At 38.4% G+C, this 22,957-nt stretch overlaps 1 protein-coding gene across 1 annotated transcript in view; it reads right to left on the reverse strand.

Annotated features, from left to right (window-relative positions):
* Positions 1-7,443: 7,443 nt before the first annotated feature.
* Positions 7,444-22,957, reverse strand: part of LOC126260765 (LIM homeobox transcription factor 1-beta) — a 197,512-nt gene continuing 181,998 nt past the window's right edge. Inside the window, exons 8-9 of the mRNA XM_049958104.1 lie at positions 11,276-11,380; positions 7,444-7,716 (exon numbers count right to left, since the gene is read on the reverse strand). Coding sequence (XP_049814061.1) covers positions 7,469-7,716; positions 11,276-11,380 — 353 coding nt within the window. The 3' untranslated portion in view covers positions 7,444-7,468. The remainder of the gene's footprint in view (positions 7,717-11,275; positions 11,381-22,957) is intronic.

A 22,957-nucleotide genomic window follows, 5' to 3' on the forward strand; every position in this document is an offset into this window, starting at 1 on the left:
GCAAGTGCTCTACCACTGAGCTACCAAAGCACGACTCACGACCGGTACTCACAGCTTTACTTCTGCCAGTACCTCGTCTCCTACCTTCCAAACTTTACAGAAGCTCTCCCGCGAACCTTGCAGAACTAGCACTCCTGAAAGAAAGGATATTGCGGAGACATGGCTTAGCCACAGCCTGGGGGATGTTTCCAGAATGAGATTTTCACTCTGCAGCGGAGTGTGCGCTGATATGAAACTTCCTGGCAGATTAAAACTGTGTGCCCGACCGAGACTCGAACTCGGGACCTTTGCCTTTCGCGGGCAAGTGCTCTACCACTGAGCTACCGAAGCACGACTCACGACCGGTACTCACAGTTCGAGTCTCGGTTGGGCACACAGTTTTAATCTGCCAGGAAGTTTCATATCAGCGCACACTCCGCTGCAGAGTGAAAATCTCATTCTGGGAATGTTGTTTGTCCAAGAGCAGTGTAATGTATTGTGGCTGCATTCTGCTTTTTTGTGTGTGCTGGGTAGAACTGCACTTGAAATGGGGAATATTGACTGAAGTTATGTTTTGAATATGGCTGGCTGTGTTGCTTTGACTTTCCACCTGTCATTTGAGCTTACTTCATTGCTCTCTTTGAAATATACAGCAGGCCACTACAGCAATTTAGACATTGTGCTTACACTGTGTTGTATCTTCAAAGTGAACAGATAGCATATCATTTCAGTTTATTTATTGCATGCCAGCCTTGAGTTACTATAACATAAACGTGTTATTGGCTGGTATTAAGTGGCTGTGGGGAAATGGGTTATTTGGCAAAGAAAGAAAGCCCATAGGTGGTTTTAGCTGAACTACTATGTGTTTCATTTACTAAATGATTAATTTAACTGAATTTACTTGAGAAGTTATTAACATGTTACATCAGTTGTGCTATCAAAAGTTGCTTATTGTGATCATTAATGTTATAACTATGTGATATTAACACAAGTTCTGTTGCAGATTCCATCTAAGATTAATTTCTGGGTTAACGAATGCACGAAATGGGCTACACCTGGGCAAAGTTGAAATCTCTTTAAATGGGTTAATTCCGAGGCCATGGCTGAGATGCAGAAACATCTGTGAATCCAATCTTGTTTCAAAGGACTTGAAAATATTTAGAATTTGGTAAACTTTCTCCTAGTACTACAAAGCACTTTTTAAATTTTTGAAAAATAATTCTTTGGTAAAATAGTTTTTAGATCAAAGTAATTTGTTTCTATGAATACTGTATTCTATGAATACTGTATTCAAAGGAAATTTTGACTTTACAAAGAGTTTTTATGCATAGAATATGAATAACATAAAAATAAATAAATAATTATATAAATAAAATAGAAAGAAACATTCCACATGGGAAAAATATATTAAAAACAAAGATTCCATGACTTAACAAATGGGAAAGCGCTGGTAGATAGACATAATAAAAAAACACACACACACAAAATTTCAAGCTTTCGCAACCAACAGTTACTTCGTCAGGAAATAGGGAAGGAGAGGGAAAGACAAAAGGAGGTGGGTTTTAAGGGAGAGGATAAGGAGTCATTCCAATCCCGGGAGCAGAAACACTTACCTTAGGGGGAAAAAAGGACAGGTATACACTCGCACACACACACATATCCATCCACACATATACAGACACAAGCAGACATATTTAAAGGCCAATATATATGTCTGCTTGTGTCTGTATATGTGTGGATGGATATGTGTGTGTGCGAGTGTATACCTGTCCTTTCTTCCCCCTAAGGTAAGTGTTTCTGCTCCCAGGATTGGAATGACTCCTTATCCTCTCACTTAAAACCCACATCCTTTCGTTTTTCCCTCTCCTTCCCTCTTTCCTGACAAAGCAACCGTTGGTTGCGAATGCTTGAAATTTTGTGTGTGTGTTTGTGTGTTTTTTTTTTTTTTATTATGTCTATCTACCAGCGCTTTCCCATTTGGTAAGTCATGGAATCTTTGTTTTTAAATAAATAATTAACAATATAAGTGCAACCTATATGTGAATTGGCCCAGCCCAGCTGCCTTGTATTCTTTTAAGGTCAGGTTGATTTATGCTAAGTTATTGTTGTCGTTGTTGTCTACAGTCCTGAGACTGGTTTGTTGCAGCTCTCCATGCTACTCTATCCTGTGCAAGCTTCTTCATCTCCCAGTACCTACTTGAACCTACATCCTTCTGAATCTGTTTAGTGTATTCATCTCTTGGTCTCCCTCTACGATTTTTACCCTCCACGCTGCCCTCCAATGCTAAATTTGTGATCCCTTGATGCCTCAGAACCTGTCCTCCCACCCGGTCCCTTCTTCTCGTCAAGTTGTGCCACAAACTCCTCTTCTCCCTAATTCTGTTCAGTACCTCCTCATTAGTTATGTGATCTACCGATCTAATCTTCAGCATTCTTCTGTAGCACCACATTTCGATAGCTTCTATCCTCTTTTTGTCTAAACTATTTATTGTCCATGTTTCACTTACACACATGGCTACACTCCATACAAATACTTTCATAAACGACTTCCTGACACTTAAATCAATACTCAATGTTAACAAATTTCTCTTCTTCAGAAACGCTTTCCTTGCCATTGCCAGTCTACATTTTATATCCTCTCTACTTCGACAATCATCAGTTATTTTGCTCCCCAAATAGCAAAATTCCTTTACTACTTTAAGTGTCTCATTTCCTAATCTAATTCCTTCAGCATCACCCGACTTAATTCAACTACATTCCATTATCCTCGTTTTGCTTTTGTTGATGTTCATCTTATATCCTCCTTTCAAGACACTGTCCATTATGTTCAACTGCTCTTCCAAGTCCTTTACTGTCTGTGACAGAATTACAATGTCATCGGCGAACCTCAACATTTTCATTTCTTCTCCATGGATTGTAATACCTACTCTGAACCTTTCTTTTGTTTTCTTTACTGCTTGCTCAATATACAGATTGAATAACATTGGGGACAGGCTACAACCTTGTCTCACTCCCTTCCAAACCACTGCTTCCCTTTCATGTCCCTCGACTCTTATAACTGCCATCTGGTTTCTGTACAAATTATAAATAGCTTTTCGCTCCCTATATTTTACCCCTGCCACCTTTAGAATTTGAAAGAGAGTATTCCAGTCAACATTGTCAAAAGCTTTCTCTACGTCTACAAATGATAGAAATGTAGGTTTCCCTTTCCTTAATCTATTTTCTAAGATAAGTCGTAGGGTCAGTATTGCCTCACGTGTTCCAACATTTCTGCGGAATCCAAACTGATCTTCGCCGAGGTCGGCTTCTACCAGTTGTAAAGAATTCGTGTTAGTATTTTGCAGCTGTGACTTATTAAACTGATAGTTCGTAATTTTCACATCTGTTAACACCTGTTTTCTTTGGTATTGGAATTATTATATTCTTCTTGAAGTCTGTGGGTATTTCGCCTGTCTCATACATCTTGCTCACCAGATGGTAGAGTTTTGTCAGGACTGGCTCTCCCAAGGCCATCAGTAGTTCGAATGGAATGTTGTCTACTCCCGGGGCCTTGTTTCGACTCAGGTCTTTCAGTGCTCTGTCAAACTCTTCATGCAGTATCGTATCTCCCATTTCATCTTCATCTACATCCTCTTCCATTTCCATAATATTGTCCTCAAGTACATCGCCCTTGTATAAACCCTCTACATACTCCTTCCACCTTTCTGCTTTCCCTTCTTTGCTTAGAACTGGGTTTCCATCTGAGCTCTTGATATTCATACAAATGGCTCTCTTTTCTCCAAAGGTCTCTTTAATTTTCCTGTAGGCAGTATCTATCTTACCCCTAGTGAGATAAGCCTCTACATCCTTACATTTGTCCTCTAGCCATCCCTGCTTAGCCATTTTGCACTTCCTGTTGATCTCATTTTTGAGATGTTTGTATTTCTTTTTGCCTGCTTCATTTACTGCGTTTTTATATTTTCTCCGTTCATCAATTAAATTCAATATTTCTTCTGTTACCCAAGGATTTCTACTAGCCCTCGTCTTTTTACCTACTTGATCCTCTGCTGCCTTCACTTCTTCATCCCTCAGAGCTACCCATTCATCTTCTACTGTATTTCTTTCCCCCATTCCTATAATTTGTTCCCTTATGCTCTCCCTGAAACTCTGTACAACTTCTGGTTTAGTCAGTTTGACCAGATCCCATCTCCTTAAATTGCCACCTTTTTGCAGTTTCTTCAGTTTCAATCTACAGTTCACAACCAGTAGATTATGGTCAGAGTCGATATCTGCCCCAGGAAATGTCTTACAATTTAAAACCTGGTTCCTAAATCTCTGTCTTACCATTATATAATCTATCAGATACCTTCTAGTATCTCCAGGATTCTTCCATGTATACAACCGTCTTTTATGATTCTTGAACCAAGTGTTAGCTATGATTAAGTTATGCTCTGTGCAAAATTCTACCAGACGGCTTCCTCTTTCATTCTCTCCCCCAATCCATATTCACCCACTATGTTTCCTTCTCTCCCTTTTCCTACTCTCAAATTCCAGTCACCCATGACTATTAAATTTTTGTCTCCCTTTACTACCTGAATAATTTCTTTTATCTCATCATACATTTCATCATGCTAAGTTAACAGACATTTAAGGTTTTGTGAAAACTTGTTCCCTGAAATTTTAGGGAGAAGCCTTTAATGTGTTATCTGGATGACTCACTCATACATGTTTTTGTAAGTGATGTGTCAGTCATATTTCCCTGTGTAATTATTTTAGCTTGCCTCTTTTTCCTTTGCCAGTTTTTATATTATCTTAAAGGATATTAGCTGCTCTCTCTTGTTTTATGCCATTTTAACCACATTTGTTTCTACTAATATTTGTAAGGGCGCTGGTAACCTTGCTGTTGAGTGCCCATAAACAGTGACAAGTGTTCATTTGAGATTTGCAGTCAGGTGCATCATGCTGTAATAAGGAAGTCTTGTGGCAGCTACACGATAACCCCTTCGCATTTGTTACCTCCCATAAACAGATGTTTGTCATTGTCATCTACAGCTTGCCTACCACACTCTTTATTGATAGGTTAAAACCATTCATTACTACATGATCACAAGACTATGAAGGGTACGCACAATATACCACCTGCTCCTTAGTCTGCGAGAATTCTGATACCACACATCTCCTCAGCAACACCAGCATGTTCTGACAACACTCCATTTGTGATATTTTCTGGACATCATGTACATTTTAACCCTGGATACCAGAGACACTTTGGCAGGGAGGGGGTTAGGGAGGATTATAGTGGGACTGGGCTCTAACACTTCCACACTCCTTGGTTTATATGAAGACACTCTGCCTATTGAATTGCTTTGGTGACAAATTATGTGTATTAGTGTTAGTTAATGCATTTCCATCTTTGATTGTTAATTGTAATATCTACAATAAAATAGTGTTATAAATCAAACACCACAAAACTCAACTAAGCTGGAAACACTGTGTTGCATTTTTTCTGAGGAACATCTGAATTACTTTTTTAATTATTGTGTTGTATTGCCCTAAATATAAAGAGAAAACAGATGGCATACATGCGCCAGAGGTTAACAACCAGAATTGCAGGAGTACTAAACAACATCAGTGTTATACTTAAAAAGTATTTTTCATGAACAATTTGTATACTGTGTTTAGTAAACATGCTCATGAAAGTGTGCATTACATATTGTGTAATCAGCTTCAGATCTACCAGGAATGAATGAAGTTGTTAGTTTTAGTAGTGAGTCTGTTCCATGCTTATTTCTCCTTTAATGTTGAACATTAACAGCACTCTCAGGTTGCAAATAGAAATGTAACGTTGCTTTCCACTATTAAACTAACAGCTACACTTCTCTTTTGACACATTCTGTTCTTCCTCAGACATTTATTTTGTCCGTAAATAGAGTCAGTTGCTCATGGCCAGTTGAATTGGAATTATTTCTAAAACAATATGCAGACTGGACTCAAACCTGTCTCTGAAGCAATGCACAGATTGCTTCATAGTTTAGATGTTCCCACGTACATAACTTTGACAATCTAGAATTTGAAATATCAATATGACCCATTAATGGCAGTGAAAGACTTAAGACACTGAGATATAATACGTAATCTTGTATTTCGGTTTACAGCTAGAAATTGACTGAGAGATCTGTGAGAAATATATAATTTTATTAATTTTAATATTACAATTAGACATCTGACACAAGAACAAATTGCATTTGTACAAAATATGGACCTTTTTGTAGCAATTATTTACTACTAAGTGCAGCAGTGAACATTGCAAGAAGATACACTATACAACACAACACAAATGGGACAGGGCTTTGTTCTTTGTACATACAAAATGTATAAAGCCACCTATAGTTAGAAGCAATAGCTTACCTGTAACCTTACACAAAAATCCATTACTTATAACTGGAATAATTTTGTCTAGTTTCCCCACATATAGGAATTCCAGTTACCCACAGTAATTTGTGTACAGAGTAAAATCAGCAGTTCATTATCTTACATATTTAGATCAGCAGGTTCATTTCCAGTTTTTAAATTTAAAGAAAAGAAAACTGGAGATATGTGTCCTTTTATGTAATCCTGTTACTGAGCATAGTTACTCTGTAGTCACATAGTGACAAAAACTTGATTTCCATTGTCCATATTTTTTGGCAACTCAATAAAAAGGCAGTTAATTACCAATATGAGTCTGCTTTTTAGCCTCAGTGAGTATATGTAATTACAAATCATAATAAAAAGATCATAAATGCTAATGTATTTTATAAACATTGTTGAAAACTGTAAATTTTGGTTTTTATGACATTAAGTAATATTTTAATCAGGATTTAACTGCAGTAAAGAAAGTATGGTTTGTAATTGTTAAATATTCAGACATTATGCATTAATCAGGAGACATTCCATTGATTACTTAAAGCATTCATTCTTAAGACATACCGCTCTTTAACGTTAAATGTTTAGTTGTATATTGAAGTTGGGCAATAAACTGGAAATATTATGTTCTTGGGGATTTGATATTTTGTTTGGTAATAAATACTGGTACATATTTCAAAAATAAAAACTGTCATTTAATCTGTTTTTATACATGATCATTGCAATTCAAAGATGGTAGATAAGTTTTTTATGTATATCTTTTTGTTTTACAATCCTCCGCTGTTCTTCATATTGTAACGCAAAAAACTGTCTGCTTTGGTAGGAATCCTGTTTTTTGTTCAAACGTGAGTTATCTGTTGAAAATGAACTTCTGACCTTAATGTTTTAGATACATAGCATATTTGCTTTAAGCAGTTTTTGGTTTACACAATAGTCTATGCAAGTTATCAGCAAGTAGAACACATGCTTCCCTCCATTTTGAGTGTTGAAGTTTTCTGTGTCCATTCACAACATGTAAGCAGGCTTCATTGAAGGGAGAACACAATGCAGCACATGTTGTAAAATCTGTTTCCGCTTGTTATGTCACTCCAGAAGACTACAACAGTCACTGTTCCGTGCTGAAGTATGAATTCTGCATAAGATAGAGTTTGTCTATTGGATTAACCTGAACAACACTAGGAAGTAAAACGTCAGGTGGTGGGTGTGGAGGATGCTGATGAGTGTGCTGCACTTCAAGATTCTGTAGGGACATGCTGTCCGAGCCACCTTCATCTAGCTGCTCAAAATTTGTACTATCATCCAGTGAAATATCAGAGCTGCAGAAGCTTTCCCCTGAGTGGTTAGGGTAACCATCTGAAACAAAAACAGATACACAAATTAATAAATAAATGATAAAATTCACACATATTACTTGAAGTGGTGAATGTTTGTTTGTTTTACATACAGTTGAAACAACCACAAACATAACAAAACACTGTAGCTTTAGAGAAGGAGGTGTATAAATAAAGACATAATATGTGGTGGTTAATAATTGGGGAGTGTTTGTACTTAATAATGGGTTTAATAAGAGATGCTGATAGAGAATGTGGAATTATCAGTTATGTCAAGTTATAGATTTTTCTGTTTATGTTCTCTTCTGTTTTTTGGGTTTTTAAGTGTTCTATCATATATGTTAAGGGGGGACTTCCATAGTGTTAAGACAAATAACAAAATGAAAAAAACTGACAAATGAATGAAAATAACTTACTTTTGCCTATTTTGTACTTAACAGTATCTCCCTATATAAATATTACTATATTTTGTTCCATCCTGTGTTGTTTCACAGACTAATTTTTTAAAATAGAAAACAATACTAGTAAGTCAAATGTTAATTTATTAAAATCAGGTTAATCCTTGTTCCATAGACCATGGATACGACATTTTGTAATGATGTGGAACGTGTCACTTTAACGTAAGTTTTCTTTACACAAAATAATTAATTAATTAACTTTTTTACAGTTACTACTTCATATCTAAGAATTCATCTATTGAGTAGAAGGAGTTGTCATTCAGAAATTCTTTTAATTTGCTTTTAAATGTTTGTTGGCTATCTGTCAGACTTTTAATACTATTCGGCAAATGACCAAAGATTTTTGTGGCAGCATAATTCACCCCTTTCTGTGCCAAAGTGAGATTTAATCCAGAATAGTGAATATCATCCTTTCTTCTAGTGTTCTAGCTATGCACTTCGCTGTTATTTTTGAATTGGAACGGGTTATTAATGACAAATTTCATAAGTGAATATACGTATTGTGAAGGTACTGTGAATATCCCGAGTTTCTTAAATAAATGTCTGCAAGGCGATCTGCAGTGGGCTCCAGTTATTATTCTGATTGCACACTTTTGTGCAATGAATACTTTCTCTCTTAATGACGAATTGCTCCAAATTATGATGCCATATGAAAGCAGTGAATGAAAACAGGCATAGTAGGCTAATTTACTGATATATTTATCACCAAAGTTTGCAATAACCCTTATAGCATAAGTAGCTGAACCTAACCATTTAAGCAGATCATCGATGTGTTTCTTCCAACTCAATTTCTCATCAGTGCACACACCCAGAAATTTTGAGTATTCAGCAACAGAATTGTGTTCATAGTCTATATTTATCAATGGTGTTATGCCATTTACTGTACAGAATTGTATAAACTGCGTTTTTTAAAAATTTAGTGAGAATCCATTTGCGGAGAACCACCTAATAATTATCTGAAAGACATTATTTGCAATTTCCTCAGCTAATTCTTGCTTCTTGGGTGTGATTACTATACTTGTATCATCAGCAAAAAGAACTAACTTTGCATCTTCATGAATATAGAGTGGCAAGTCGTTGAGTTGCTGTCACACTCCTCTACTGGCATAGTGTTCTTGAGTTGTTGTTGTTGTGGTCTTCAGTCCTGAGACTGGTTTGATGCAGCTCTCCACGCTACTCTATCCTGTGCAAGCTTCTTCATCTCCCAGTACCTACTGCAACCTACGTCCTTCTGAATCTGCTTAGTGTATTCATCTCTTTGTCTCCCCTACGATTTTTACCCTCCACGCTGCCCTCCAATGCTAAATTGGTGATCCCTTGATGCCTCGGAACATGTCCTACCAACCGATCCCTTCTTCTGGTCAAGTTGTGCCACAAACTTCTCTTCTCCCCAATCCTATTCAATACTTCCTCATTAGTTATGTGATCTACCCATCTAATCTTCAGCATTCTTCTGTAGCACCACATTTCAAAAGCTTCTATTCTCTTCTTGTCCTAACTATTTACCCTCCATGTTTCACTTCCATACATGCCTACACTCCATACAAATACTTTCAGAAACGACTTCCTGACACTTAAATCTATACTCGATGTTAACAAATTTCTCTTCTTCAGAAACACTTTCCTTGCCATTGCCAGTCTACATTTTATATCCTCTCTACTTCGACAATCATCAGTTATTTTGCTCCCCAAATAGCAAAACTCCTTTACTACTTTAAGTGTCTCATTTCCTAATCTAATACCCTCAACATCACCTGACTTAATTCGACTACATTCCATTATCCTCGTTTAGTTTTTGTTGATGTTCATCTTATATCCTCCCTTCCAGACACCATCGATTCCATTCAACTGCTCTTCCAAGTCCTTTGCTGTCTCTGACAGAATTACAATGTCATCGGCGAACCTCAATGTTTTTATTTCTTCTCCATGGATTTTAATACCTACTCCGAATCTTTCTTTTGTTTCCTTTACTGCTTGCTCAATATACAGATTGAATAACATCGGGGAGAGGCTACAACCCTGTCTTACTCCCTTCCCAACCACTGCTTCCCTTTCATGTCCCTCGACTCTTATAACTGCCATCTGGTTTCTGTACAAATTGTAAATAGCCTTTTGCTCTCTGTATTTTACCCCTGCCACCTTTAGAATTTGAAAGAGAGTGTTCTTGAGTGAGTATCTAAATTAAGGCTGGTGGATAGCAATAATCTTCTCAATACAGATTTTTAAATTAAAGCAAGAAATGGAAACTACATTATCTTGCATTAAAACAGAGTGTACTTTGGCTCACCTACCATAAGATTTTGATGGCAGTGTTTGGTAACAATAAGTAAGTCTTGGCAGCAGCTACCACATGGTGGCACTGTATGTATACATTACATTAGAGATAGCTTGTTGCACACATTCAGTGCATCATCTGCAGTCTATACAGGTGCTGGCTCAGGTAACAGGTTGATGAGATCCAGCAAAAGTATCAGGTGGATAGATGAAGCATCGTGTCAGGCTGGATTTTGTATGCAGCAGAAAGTCCAAGGGGACTACCATAACTGACTTGTAGGAAAACTTTTATATGGGCATCAGTAGAAATGTACGTAGGTTTTAGTAGTAAACTATTCTTCTGCTTCAGTAATGCCTCCCAAACTATGTAGTTCTTATGCACTGTATAAAGTGCAGAGAATTTTATAATGTGGAGAATGATTGGAATTCTCATAATTTTGAATGGCAACAAAAATGATATCGTATTATGCCTTTTGTAATAAGTGCTGAGTAGTAAATATTGTCATATCTGTATGTGTTGGATGAGTACCAAAAATAATTAGAGGTAGACACGGATAGTTGCTCCCACACTCCATTATCACTAGGGTATGTTAATGTCGTCCACTCTGGCACTGGTTAGATATATTAGTGTTTTCAGTTTTCTAATGTGTGCTAAAAACGCAATAATTAAATGTTTTCACAAGCACTCAGAACATTCTGTCTCTCCCAGCTGGCATATTACTTGTGGTTCCATGTATCATCATTCAGAAATTGAGTAGGAACAATTGAAATTAAGGAAAAACTTTGATGTACTCTTAAATAGACATCATAACTTGACTCTTGCCATGTAGCAGTAACTGCAGCACTTACCATCAGGTGAGTAGGGAACATTGGGGTTGAGCGGCTGGCTGCCAGATGGCGTGAAGTTGACGTCAGGATCCCTCACAGATAGGCCATTGACGCCAAGGTACTGATCTATGAACAAACAAAATTGTTAGCATTTTATTGCGGTATAGCATCAAATATAATTTTAAGTAACCTTTGATATAAAATGTGAGTTCTGAAGACTCTGATGATGGTGCTCAATACACTTGATGAATAAAGATATACTGGTACATCATGGGCAGAATGTACTCTAGGATGGCTTGCAGTATGACCATTCAGTATTACTACAGGAAAAGGAAAATGACCATTCTGTTTACCTAAACAATTGAGATAGATGTATGAGTGACAAGTACAGCATGTCTCAGATCCTGGAGTCTCAGGAGCTAATAGTTTTCACTGCTAATTTTCACTTTGTTTGCTTTATCTCAGCAACAAGATTTCCCAACATCTGTACTGTTGTGAACAACTGGTAAGGCAGAGGCTGATCAGCCAGACTGTGACTTACTTAATGGCACTGAAGCATTCCATAGTATAATTTCATGACAGTAGGCTTGCTGTCAAACAATGAAAAATTTTAATGAAGAATAATACAAGACCATCCATGAGCAACCATATAATAATCACCACCTTCTGCCCATGCACCATCAGAATATACACTGAATGCAGCATCAGAATATACTCTGAATGCAGCTGAATTAAAGATATTTGACTGAAGGAACATCATGACATACAGAGTGTGGAAAAAATGAGCATTAGTAGACATACAGATTGCCAAGACATCAAATTCATTTATGTCTTAACAAGATGATCCTACTTTTAGGTCTGCACTGTGCTGGTACCATTGACAATTATTTCCATTATGTGGATGAACTGTTTGTTTTATAGCCTTAGGCAATAATTTTCTTTGAGGGGATGGCACTGTTTATCCTGTTAGAGGTCAATTGTTGTATTACACACGCGACTGTGAGGGTAACTCTATAATACCATAGCCAGCATGTTTAAAGGATCTAAAAATTATGACTGTCCTAGATTCAGCTGGAAAATGTCTTCTATTTATACCAGCAGCACAATATGTAGCCGGCCGCGGTGGTCTCGCGGTTCTAGGTGCGCAGTCCGGAACCGTGCAACTGCTACAGTCGCAGGTTCGAATCCTGCCTCGGGGATGGATGTGTGTGATGTCCTTAGGTTGGTTAGGTTTAAGTAGTTCTAAGTTCTAGGGGACTGATAACCACAGCAGTTGAGTCCCATAGTGCTCAGAGCCATTTGAACCATTTTTGAACAATATGTAGACCTGGAATAGAAAGTCCTGTTCCAGATCTGCATATTGTTTTGCTTTAGGAGTGAAAAAATGTTGCTCAAAAGCTGATCATCAAACGTATCTAATCCATATCACACTGGTATAAAGTACTGTTGGCTTTTAACTATGACCATGGTAATCACATTGAGTGAAAATAATTAGGGTTATTCAGTAGGTATAAGCTTTGTCAATTCATATCTTTAATAATACAAAGAAGAGTTGGAGAGCACCTGTGTATACTACCTGAATAAGTATATTTCATTATTGTGCACTACACTTGAAAGTAAATTGTCCTGTATTACCAGTATGAAGTAATATAATAATTTTTGATTAAACTGTGGCAACTTGTGATTCATTAGCTTGTTTGAACACTGTAATAGGCTTTAGATTTGCTTTGATGACCAATGACTAGTTCAATGATTTCTTCCTTCAGTTTGACATACTGTATAGGATTTCATAAGATCTTCATTGTCCTCCAGGAAATTGGAGATTAAGTTATGGGAGGTTTCCTGACTTTTTCCTCTTCCAAGAACAGAGATGACTGGAGAATGACTATATTGTTTAGTAGACAATATCAACACTTGTTTCTTATTGAACAAACAAAACATACTTCCTTTCTCTTTATTTTGTCTTTCAAGGATGACAAGGCTCTGTGCTACACTTGAAAAGTAAGGAAAATGCAGGTAACTTTCTGTTGACAATGAGGTAATTAGACATGGAACATATGCTCTGATTAGTGAGGGAAACATTTGTGTTTTTGTCAAACAAATCATTGCAGTATTTGTCTTAAGTGAAGTGAAATGTAATTCTGTATTACTGCTTGTGAATCTGAACCCCCCGTCCTTGCCAATAGGGAGTTCAGTATCTGAACAATTACATCACCTTGCTAGTAAGAAAATGCTGCCCTCCAGTAAGGTCATCTTTATAAATGTACTAGAATTATTTCCTAATAGGTTTCAGCCCTCCCCTTGTTTCAGGAATCATATGGGCAATAGTGCCATATGGTTTAAGAAACCACAGAAAAGAAAAACCTAAATCTATGTTGCCAGTCTATAATTTGATTTGACCCTCACTCCTACCAAAAGTGAGTTCAGTTTTTTATACATTGCACCAGGTTACATAGTGTTATTGAGCAATTTAACACCTTTGTTTTTCTTATACTACAATCAATATTTGAGTTTCTGTAGACATCACTTCTTTATATATTTCTTTCTTTCTTGGTTCCTTCTTATTTACCTTGTAGCCACTTTGCTTTTACATCTGTACAAATTCTATTGATATTCTTGGATGTTCTGATTCATATCTAGAATATTGATGAATTCATGGGTTCTTGCACAGACAGAAATAGTATGATAAGGACCTGCATCATAACCAAGAAGTAGAGTGAAATGAGAGAAGATATACATTGAATGGAAGAAGAAAAAGGCTGAAAGCTTCAGTCTGAATTCAACAGAATATTGGAAAATGTATGTTCTACACTGCAAGTGTTGTCGATGAGATTTTTATAGTTACTAAAACTGCTGGGAGATATTAATCAACTTAGAGACCAAAAACTATGGAATAAGAGATATGTCTTACAATTTTCAGAGAAAATTTTTCTCTATTGAAAAAATACTGATGAGCCTGATAACTGACAATTTAAAATCATTTGCTTGAATATTGTAGAAAAAGCTATATGGTGATGGTGGATGGTAAGTATGTTTCAGGAACAGTAAATCAGCCCTAATTTTCTGCACAGTTAAAAAAAAAAAAAAAAAAAAAAAAAAACAGAGACAAGATCAATCACTTACAATAAGACTTGAGAGAATAAGGACAAAGTATAAAGACAGAGGAATTATTTTTAGTAACTACAAGTCAAAGGTAAACTGAGCAAGACAAGCTCATATAAAAAAGAGTGTAAGACAAGGATTCAGATTATAGTCAATCATATGTTCAGGCTGAAGGAGAAATGAATGAAGTGATCAAAAAACACAGAGTTGATAGAAAAAATCAGGTACTAATTCCCTGGATCATTAATGAAATTGCTTTTCTACCTAGAAGGATGACTGTCTTAAAGAACTGTTAAATGATATGTTTAATTACCACATTATCTGGTATAAGGATAAGTAAAACAAAAAAGTCAAGAATAGCAATAACAAGAATAACACTTGCTGAACATCAAAATTAGAATCCCTCCAATGCCAATTGGAAAAAAAAAATGTAGGCCTGTGGTATCCTGCATTCAGTTAATTTTTGCTATAGCATTCCAAAACAGATACATCTGGCCCACTGATATCACAATCCTGTGGTACATTTCTTATCCATGAGATCTGTTTTTTTATTAGAGCACTTGCAAAGGTATTATTAAATACAGTTTTAATTTGTTTCTCATATTGATCATTTCTGCAGGTAGTCCAATTATCTCCAAATGGGTCTTTTTGAAATTAACCAAGTCTACTGAAAAATATTCCCTATGGCTTAAAACATTAATTTGGCTATACTGATTGTCTATAAAGGGAAACAAGTGCAAGTTAAATTGTCTTTGTGTAGTGTGATCTTTGTTATGTATATTTTATATATTGAGTTGGTGCTTAAGTTTGTAGAGTTTTTGTTTTGCATGTTGATATTCTGGTTGCTATAGGTTTATTTATCAACTGTCATCTTTTATTTGTAGTTCAGCATTGCTATTTGAGTTTAAATATTTTGGAGACAGTGAGTGGAGTTGTGAGCGCTAGAAAAAGGAGTGACAACTGGAGAAATTGGAACATTTTTGACATATTCATCTGTTTGAGTTCAATAGAGGGGTGACAGCAGCTGAGGCAGCCAGAAACATTTGTGTTTTGTATGGTGATAATGCCATTGGACAGAGCATGGGAAGAAAATGGTTTATTCATTTTAAGGAGTACTGTTTTGATGTTAGTGACTGTCTGTGTCCAGTAAGCCCTCGGGGGTTTGATGAAGATCGTTGAAAAGCATTAGTCCACAATGATCCATGTTAGTGTACTTGAGAATTGGCAAATTTGATGAACTGTGATAATTCCATGATCATGTGAAATTTGAATGCAGTGGGGAAGGTTCAAAAACTGGGTGTATGGATACTGCATGCTCTAAGTCAAAATCATAGAAATCAGCTGGTGGCCATATTTACATCTATGCTTGCTCATCATCAATTGGCATCCTATATCAAGGAAGGAAAGGCTGAGCTCAAACAAAGCAGCAACAACCCATACAAACACCTGCACGCATCCACAAAAGATACTGTGGAACAGTGACGATGTGGTGTACTACGAGTTGCTTCCCTGAGGTGTGATCATCACTGCTGACATTTACTGTCAACAATTGAGATGTATTGCAGATGCAATGGAAGAATAATAACCAGGAAGACTGCTAGAAGTGATGCTACTCCAAGATAATGCCTACCCGCATTCTGCTAGCCCGACAAAAAACACCGTAAATGAGTTGAGTTGAGAAGTCATTCCACAACCATCTTATTCACCTGATCATGCATCCTCAGATTTTCGCTGTTTCTGGTCTCTGTCAAACAACCTTCAAGGAACTTCCTTTCCAGATGAAAATGCGCTCTGAACAAGACTTGACAAGTTCTTTGCCTCAAAACATATCCATGCAATTCTGTTGTATGCTTTGGACTGATGACCTCACTATTTGGTCCCCTGCCCCAAATTCATTAACAAACCAACCAACCTCTTGTATACTGATCAACAGAACACAAATTAATAAATAAGTAAAAACAAAAGAGATGTGTAGGGACTGATTCTTGCTAACCATGAGAAACACAACAATATGCAAATTGCAATACAAATTGGTGCACGTCTTGACATTTAGAATGCAGACGACATTTGGTTATGTTCATGTGGCATCATTATGGCCAAAATATTGTTAAATTATGTGTTTTATAAGAGCATAGAATTAGTATTATTATAATTAGATTTATATTCATCAGGCTGGTATAAAGAGAAACATTTCTGACAAATACATTTATATTATGATGTGAGAGTGTGGTAGAAAAGGGAAGATAACTCATTAATTTCTTTGGAGGGTAGAGGAAACAAAGCATAATCTGCTACAAAATAAACTAAAAACACTGTGAAGTGAAGCTACAACACTACTGCAGACTTTCATAGTTCAGACTTATCTGACTTTTCAGTTGTAAAGAGAACAATGTAAATGAGGATATAGTTTTTCTATAGATCCCTAGTCAGGACAGGTACAGATCCACAAGAAGGGGTGTGTTATGAGATTCTCCCCCCCCCCCACCCCCCACCCCCCTCCCCCCAGACCCTTTTGCTAAATGGTTTACATTTTTATGTACAACAACTTAAAATTTTGGAGCACAAAGAGCAGGAAAGCTATAAGTCTTGGAAAGGTCAAAGAACTGTAGAAAATTGCAACTGACTGTTACTAAGGACACTTTTCAGTTGGTTGTCTGAGGGCTTACCCATGTGGATTAGCTTGTGGCCTGACAGGCGATAGAAAACATGGCAGCTAGATAAAGGCACCCATGCATGGGCTGATCTAGCCTGCTGCAGACAACAAATTGGAAATGGTTCGAGAGCCCACAGCTGGAACTGGAAAATCATAACAAATGGAACAAAACAAAACAGAAAAAAGTAACATAGATTGATTTCCCCAAACAAAAGTAAAAAAATGACTGCACCTCCCCACTTACACGCTCACATAGCCAGAGTCTGCAGACCCTTCTTCACAATGGCAGTGCTTAGTAAATTTCTGGTAATTGTGAGTGCACATTTCGAGGAATGCTGCTGTTATAGTTCTTAAATCAATTTGAGGACACATGAAGTTCTCAAATTTTCAGACTAATGCTTTAAAAACAATGTATTTTTCTGAATTGTAGTTTCTTGGAAATTATGCTAAAGTGATGTGCTAAACAGAAATGTAAAAAAATTATTATCATTATTACTACTATTGTTGTTGTTTTCATTTCTTCATTTTGCCCAACTAAGGACCATGTCAATTCAACTGTCTCTTTTTCTGATTTTTTTCTATCATCCAGTGCTCCTGCATTAGTTTCCAGTGTTGTTCGTTTCTCTCTTGGATCCATGCCTTCCTTGTCTTCAGGCTTCAGCTTTTTCTGGAAACTTGTGTGTTAATAGTTTTTTTTTAAGTGGCTGATGCTTCTGGATATCTTCAGGAAAAATGTTTAGTTCACACATTTATTTTTTGACATGCTTATATAGTTCATGGTTGTTATAGCTCCTCACTTGCAGTTTTCTTTGATAGGACCCAGGATTTATCCCAAAATCATTCTCTCTTTGATCTAAAGTTGCTTCATTAGACCTTTCTTCTCCATCATAAGAGTTTCTGGCACAGGTAAATTCAATAACAGTGCAGTAATGCCTAATTTTGGAATTTAATGATATCATTCTCTTATTGTAGAAACCTTTAGCATGTAGGCCATTTTCATTTTGTTGACATGTGACACAAAGGCTTATTTCTCTGATACGTTAGGCTCTGTCCACTCATCTAGGTATTCAAATTTTTCTGCTTAATCTTTCCTAGCCAACATCCAGTTCTTCTGGTACTCATTTTATGTTTCCCACATAACAACAATTTTTACTATATTGATGCAATTTACCAAACTGGTATTATTTCATTGTAGTTATTATTGAAATCCTAGGGATCTGTGGAACTTTAAAAGCAGGGGCAGGTGAGAGGAGATGAAGTACGTAACAAACTGTGACCCTCTCCCCCCTCCCCCTTGCCCCTCCCCCCAACCCCCTCAATCTGTGCCTGATTGAGGAAATCCTCAAGGAGATAGAACATGTTGTAAGAGATCTGAGATCAGAAAAAAATGACTGTTTATTACATGCTCTGGTTTTCTTCACACTCATACTAAACTGATGAGGACACACCTGTCAATGTGGCGTGGTGGAATTTGACTCCAGTTTGCTATCTTTTTTCTTTTTTTCTATGGGGAGGCTGCAGACTGTAGGTGGTCTCCCCTGCCCCTCTCTGGGTACCCCGTTGTTATGAGGCAGACGACAGGTGACACATGAAGCTGAGTGTGACTGCCTACTAGCAAGCATTTATTTACCTCACCATGTACCGAGATTATCCTATCTGATTTGAGCTCAAAAAAAGCTCATGAAGATGGTTTTTAGGCCTTTGTAAATGCAAAAAAGGTGTTCACTTGATGTTTTATATCTCAAAGAAAAGCTTGGAATATCTTATGTAGTACCAAAACATCACAAAAGCTCTTGTCTTGGTTATTGTAAATAATTAAAGGAATTACACTTGAAAATAGAGACTAGGTTTTTTAAGCCAATAACAGGTTTAGATGTAGATTTCTTAGACAGAGTGAGTCATTTGTAAGGGACCTAGGACCTTAGATGTTATAAGTTGGTCAAATAAGCAACAACCACAGCAAAGAAAAGCTCAATCCCAGGCTGTGTGGGGCTTTTTCAACTTGATGGGCCATTTGATGGCAAATGAACATGCATCAATGCATTTCAATAGCAGTGTCAGGGCAGTATGTTTGTTGTGGCATTTTAATGGACTTGGTGTTACATGTGACAACCTCAAAACTACATTTGATAATTAATCATGGCCACAGAAGGACAACATATTGAGGTCAGTATCCGGGAAATACAAAGTGTTTGTGAGTGAAGATACAGAAGAATGTGATACACTGACTAGCCAAAGTCACAGTAAGACACTGGATGTGACATTGGTTGTCTGCTGCTGAACCTAATGTGGTGCATTTGCATCTGTAAGGGCTGGTGGAACTGGTTTCTGGTGCCCCCCCCTCCCTTCAAGCCAGTGGTGATATGACTAACATTAGGCTGTAGATCAACAATATTTAAATGCTGTGCAATTCCAAGAGCAGAGCAATTTCACTTGATAAAGTTGTGCCCTTTGGCGTCTGTTGGAATGTGCTTTGCAAATAACCTCCTTGAAACATTTGTGTTTTCAAATATTTCAAAATATAGTGTGTTACATCTTGTCTTGCAAGTGGACACTATCTCCATAAAAGGTAAGCTTCATCATTTGAAACTGACAATGAGTAAGTTCTTATCACAGAGCTTTCTGTATTGGAGTATGATGTATCTGCTGTCCACATCCAACCTTAAAGAAGGAATAATAAAATACAGAATGAAATGTCAAGAATATGTGACAAGAATTGATCTAGAATTTCAAGGATGTTACTAGAGCACTAGCTAAAACACACAGAAAGGAACTCTGGATGGCAGAGTAAAAGATTCCTGATGCAAGACCTTTGAGGGCAAAACAAATTAATCATTGACGACATGCCAATGCTTTTCCAAGCAGGTTGGGCATAGGCAAAGAATCTCATCAATTACTGGCCGTGGGATCCCATTTGGAGGGCAGATACTCATGACACTACACTGTCTATATCTAGGATCTGTTAGTGCTAAATAGGATGTGTTTCACTAATGTGACAGCATCAGTTGCCATACTGGAGTACAACCCAGCTAACACTGATGGTGCCAGGACCAATTAGCAGCCTACAGTCCAAATCAGCCATCCAAGGGGTGACAATATGACCTAAAACAATAGGTGTGTCACTACAACCATTTATTTATTAACATTAAGAAAGAGCTGTTTTTATGCTGAGAGGTAAATTTTTTCTCTCCCTCTGACAATGAAATCGCACAGTAGTGCTGAAGGTTTATGATTGTATCAATGTATCGACTATCCTAAAGTTTCAATCATGTGATACATTGGTAATCTTGATGTGCCCACCATCTTGGGCAGTAAGGTTCTGGTATCCCTCTCCTTAGTTGTCTGGGAAGGAAAAACAAAACTGGCTGGAAAATATTTACAATGAGACTGACGCATGACTGAACCTTGTAAATGGACTGTAGAGAAAATCCTGGAAGTGGTCACCATTGACATCAATGCAGCACTGTGCTAGGTTTATCAAACTGTGAGACACATGAGGCAGCTCTGCCTGAGGGATCAACATTAGCATTTTCAGTATTCTGTTGTAGCTCTTCCACTGTGTGAGAATTATTCGAGTGCAACTGATCTTTCAATTGCCCCATGGGTAAAAATCACCCAGAGAGTGGTCAGGCAAATGGGGTGTCTAGCAGAATGTACCACCTCAGCTGACTGTCCTCTCCTCACCAAAAACCTCATGACTGATGACAAAGCAGTGTATGCTGTTGCTCTGTCTTGCTGAAAATGTCCAAATAATCGCTCATCTTCTTTGAGTTGATCCCCATGTGGACTAAACAGTTTCCGAATATACCAGTTAATGTTAACTGTTTGGTGAAAGTATCTTGTTACAGTGCAGACTCCTGCCACTGCATACCAAACACCAATCTCGAGATTATGCAATGGCTCTTCAGAGAGGGAATTCTCTGATGCATAATGGTACATGATATATAAGTTGGTGTATGCTGAAAGTGTGACCAGGCTGGATCTGGAGAAATGTAAAACTTAAGATTTAAAAGTTCTGATTCCACGTGACTCAGAAACCAATGGCAGAACTCAACATGCAAAAGTTCATTCATACATTGTAACTCGTGTATGGATACTGATGCTGGTCCCTTTTGATAATTCTCACTTCCATACATAGATGGTTTTGAGATTTTGTGGGCTTTGTTCCAGGATTTCCTTCACTTGAGCAATGTTTCTGGTGATTGGATTGCTTTCAGATAGTTACAGTTTTTATTTGCTACAGAGCCCATTTCGTGATATTTTGCCAATAAGTTTTGTTTTTCACATTTTACTGGAGGTTTTGGCAAAACACTAAGAGTCTTAAACTACTGCAAAAACAATGCTGCCGGCTTTTGCTAGAACTACACTTCACATAACACTTGACTATGAACACATCCTGTTTTATCGTGAGCACCATTTTGTGTTGTGTCAGTCTTATACATGTTTTCCAGGACAATGTTATTTTGCCCACCCTGGGTATGGCGTTAAAAGAAGCTTGTGCCACACGGGATAGCTTCAATTGCAAATACGAGACCACAAATATCGACGAAGCAAGGTAAATTCCGTGGTGCTAAGTGTGCGAGAGCCAGGCTTTGGCAGGGTGGTGTGAACAGGATTTTGACAGGGGAGCAGTGGAGCAGTACTGACTATTGTGTGAGCCACGCTTTGACAGGGGACTGGTGGAGTGGTACTGACTGTGGTGTGACCCGGACTTTGGCAGGGGACTGGTGGAGCAGTACTGAATGTGGTGCAAGCAAGGCTTTGACAGGGGTGTGGTAGACTGGTACTGGCTGTGGTGTGACCCGGACTTTGGCAGGGGACTGGTGGAGCAGTACTGACTATGGTGCGAGACAGGCTTTGAAAGGGGAGTGGTGAAGCGGTATTGACTGTGGTGCAAGCCAGGCTTTGAGAGGGGACTGGTGGAGTGGTACTGACTGTGGTGTGACCCGGACTTTGGCAGGGGACAGGTGGAGCAGTACTGACTGTGGTGCGAGCCAGGCTTTGACAGGGGACTGGTGGAATGGTACTGACTGTGGTGTGACCCAGACTTTGGCAGGGGACTGGTGGAGCAGTACTGACTGTGGTGCGAGCCAGGCTTTGACAGGGGACTGGTGGAGTGGTACTGACTGTGGTGTGACTCGGACTTTGGCAGGGGACTGGTTGAGCAGTACTGACTGTGGTGCAAGCAAGGCTTTGACAGGGGTGTGGTAGAGTGGTACTGACTGTGGTGTGACCCGGACTTTGGCAGGGGACTGGTGGAGAAGTACTGACTGTGGTACAAGCAAGGCTTTGACAGGGGTGTGGTAGAATGGTACAGACTGTGGTGTGACCCGGACTTTGGCAGGGGACTGGTGGAGCAGTACTGACTGTGGTGCAAGCAAGGCTTTGACAGGGGTGTGGTAGACTGGTACTGGCTGTGGTGTGACCCGGACTTTGGCAGGGGACAGGTGGAGCAGTACTGACTGTGGTGCGAGCCAGGCTTTGACAGGGGACTGGTGGAATGGTACTGACTGTGGTGTGACCCGGACTTTGGCAAGGGACTGGTGGAGCAGTACTGTCTATGGTGCGAGACAGGCTTTGACAGGGGAGTGGTGAAGCGGTAATGACTGTGGTGCAAGCAAGGCTTTGAGAGGGGACTGGTGGAGTGGTACTGACTGTGGTGTGACCCAGACTTTGGCAGGGGACTGGTGGAGCAGTACTGACTGTGGTGCGAGCCAGGCTTTGACAGGGGACTGGTGGAGTGGTACTGACTGTGGTGTGACTCGGACTTTGGCAGGGGACTGGTGGAGCAGTACTGACTATTGTGTGAGCCACACTTTGACAGGGGACTGGTGGAGTGGTACTGACTGTGGTGTGACCCGGACTTTGGCAGGGGACTGGTGGAGCAGTACTGAATGTGGTGCAAGCAAGGCTTTGACAGGGGTGTGGTAGATTGGTACTGGCTGTGA

Source organism: Schistocerca nitens, chromosome 5 (assembly GCF_023898315.1).
Source record: "Schistocerca nitens isolate TAMUIC-IGC-003100 chromosome 5, iqSchNite1.1, whole genome shotgun sequence".
Classification (NCBI taxonomy): Eukaryota; Metazoa; Arthropoda; class Insecta; order Orthoptera; family Acrididae; genus Schistocerca; species Schistocerca nitens.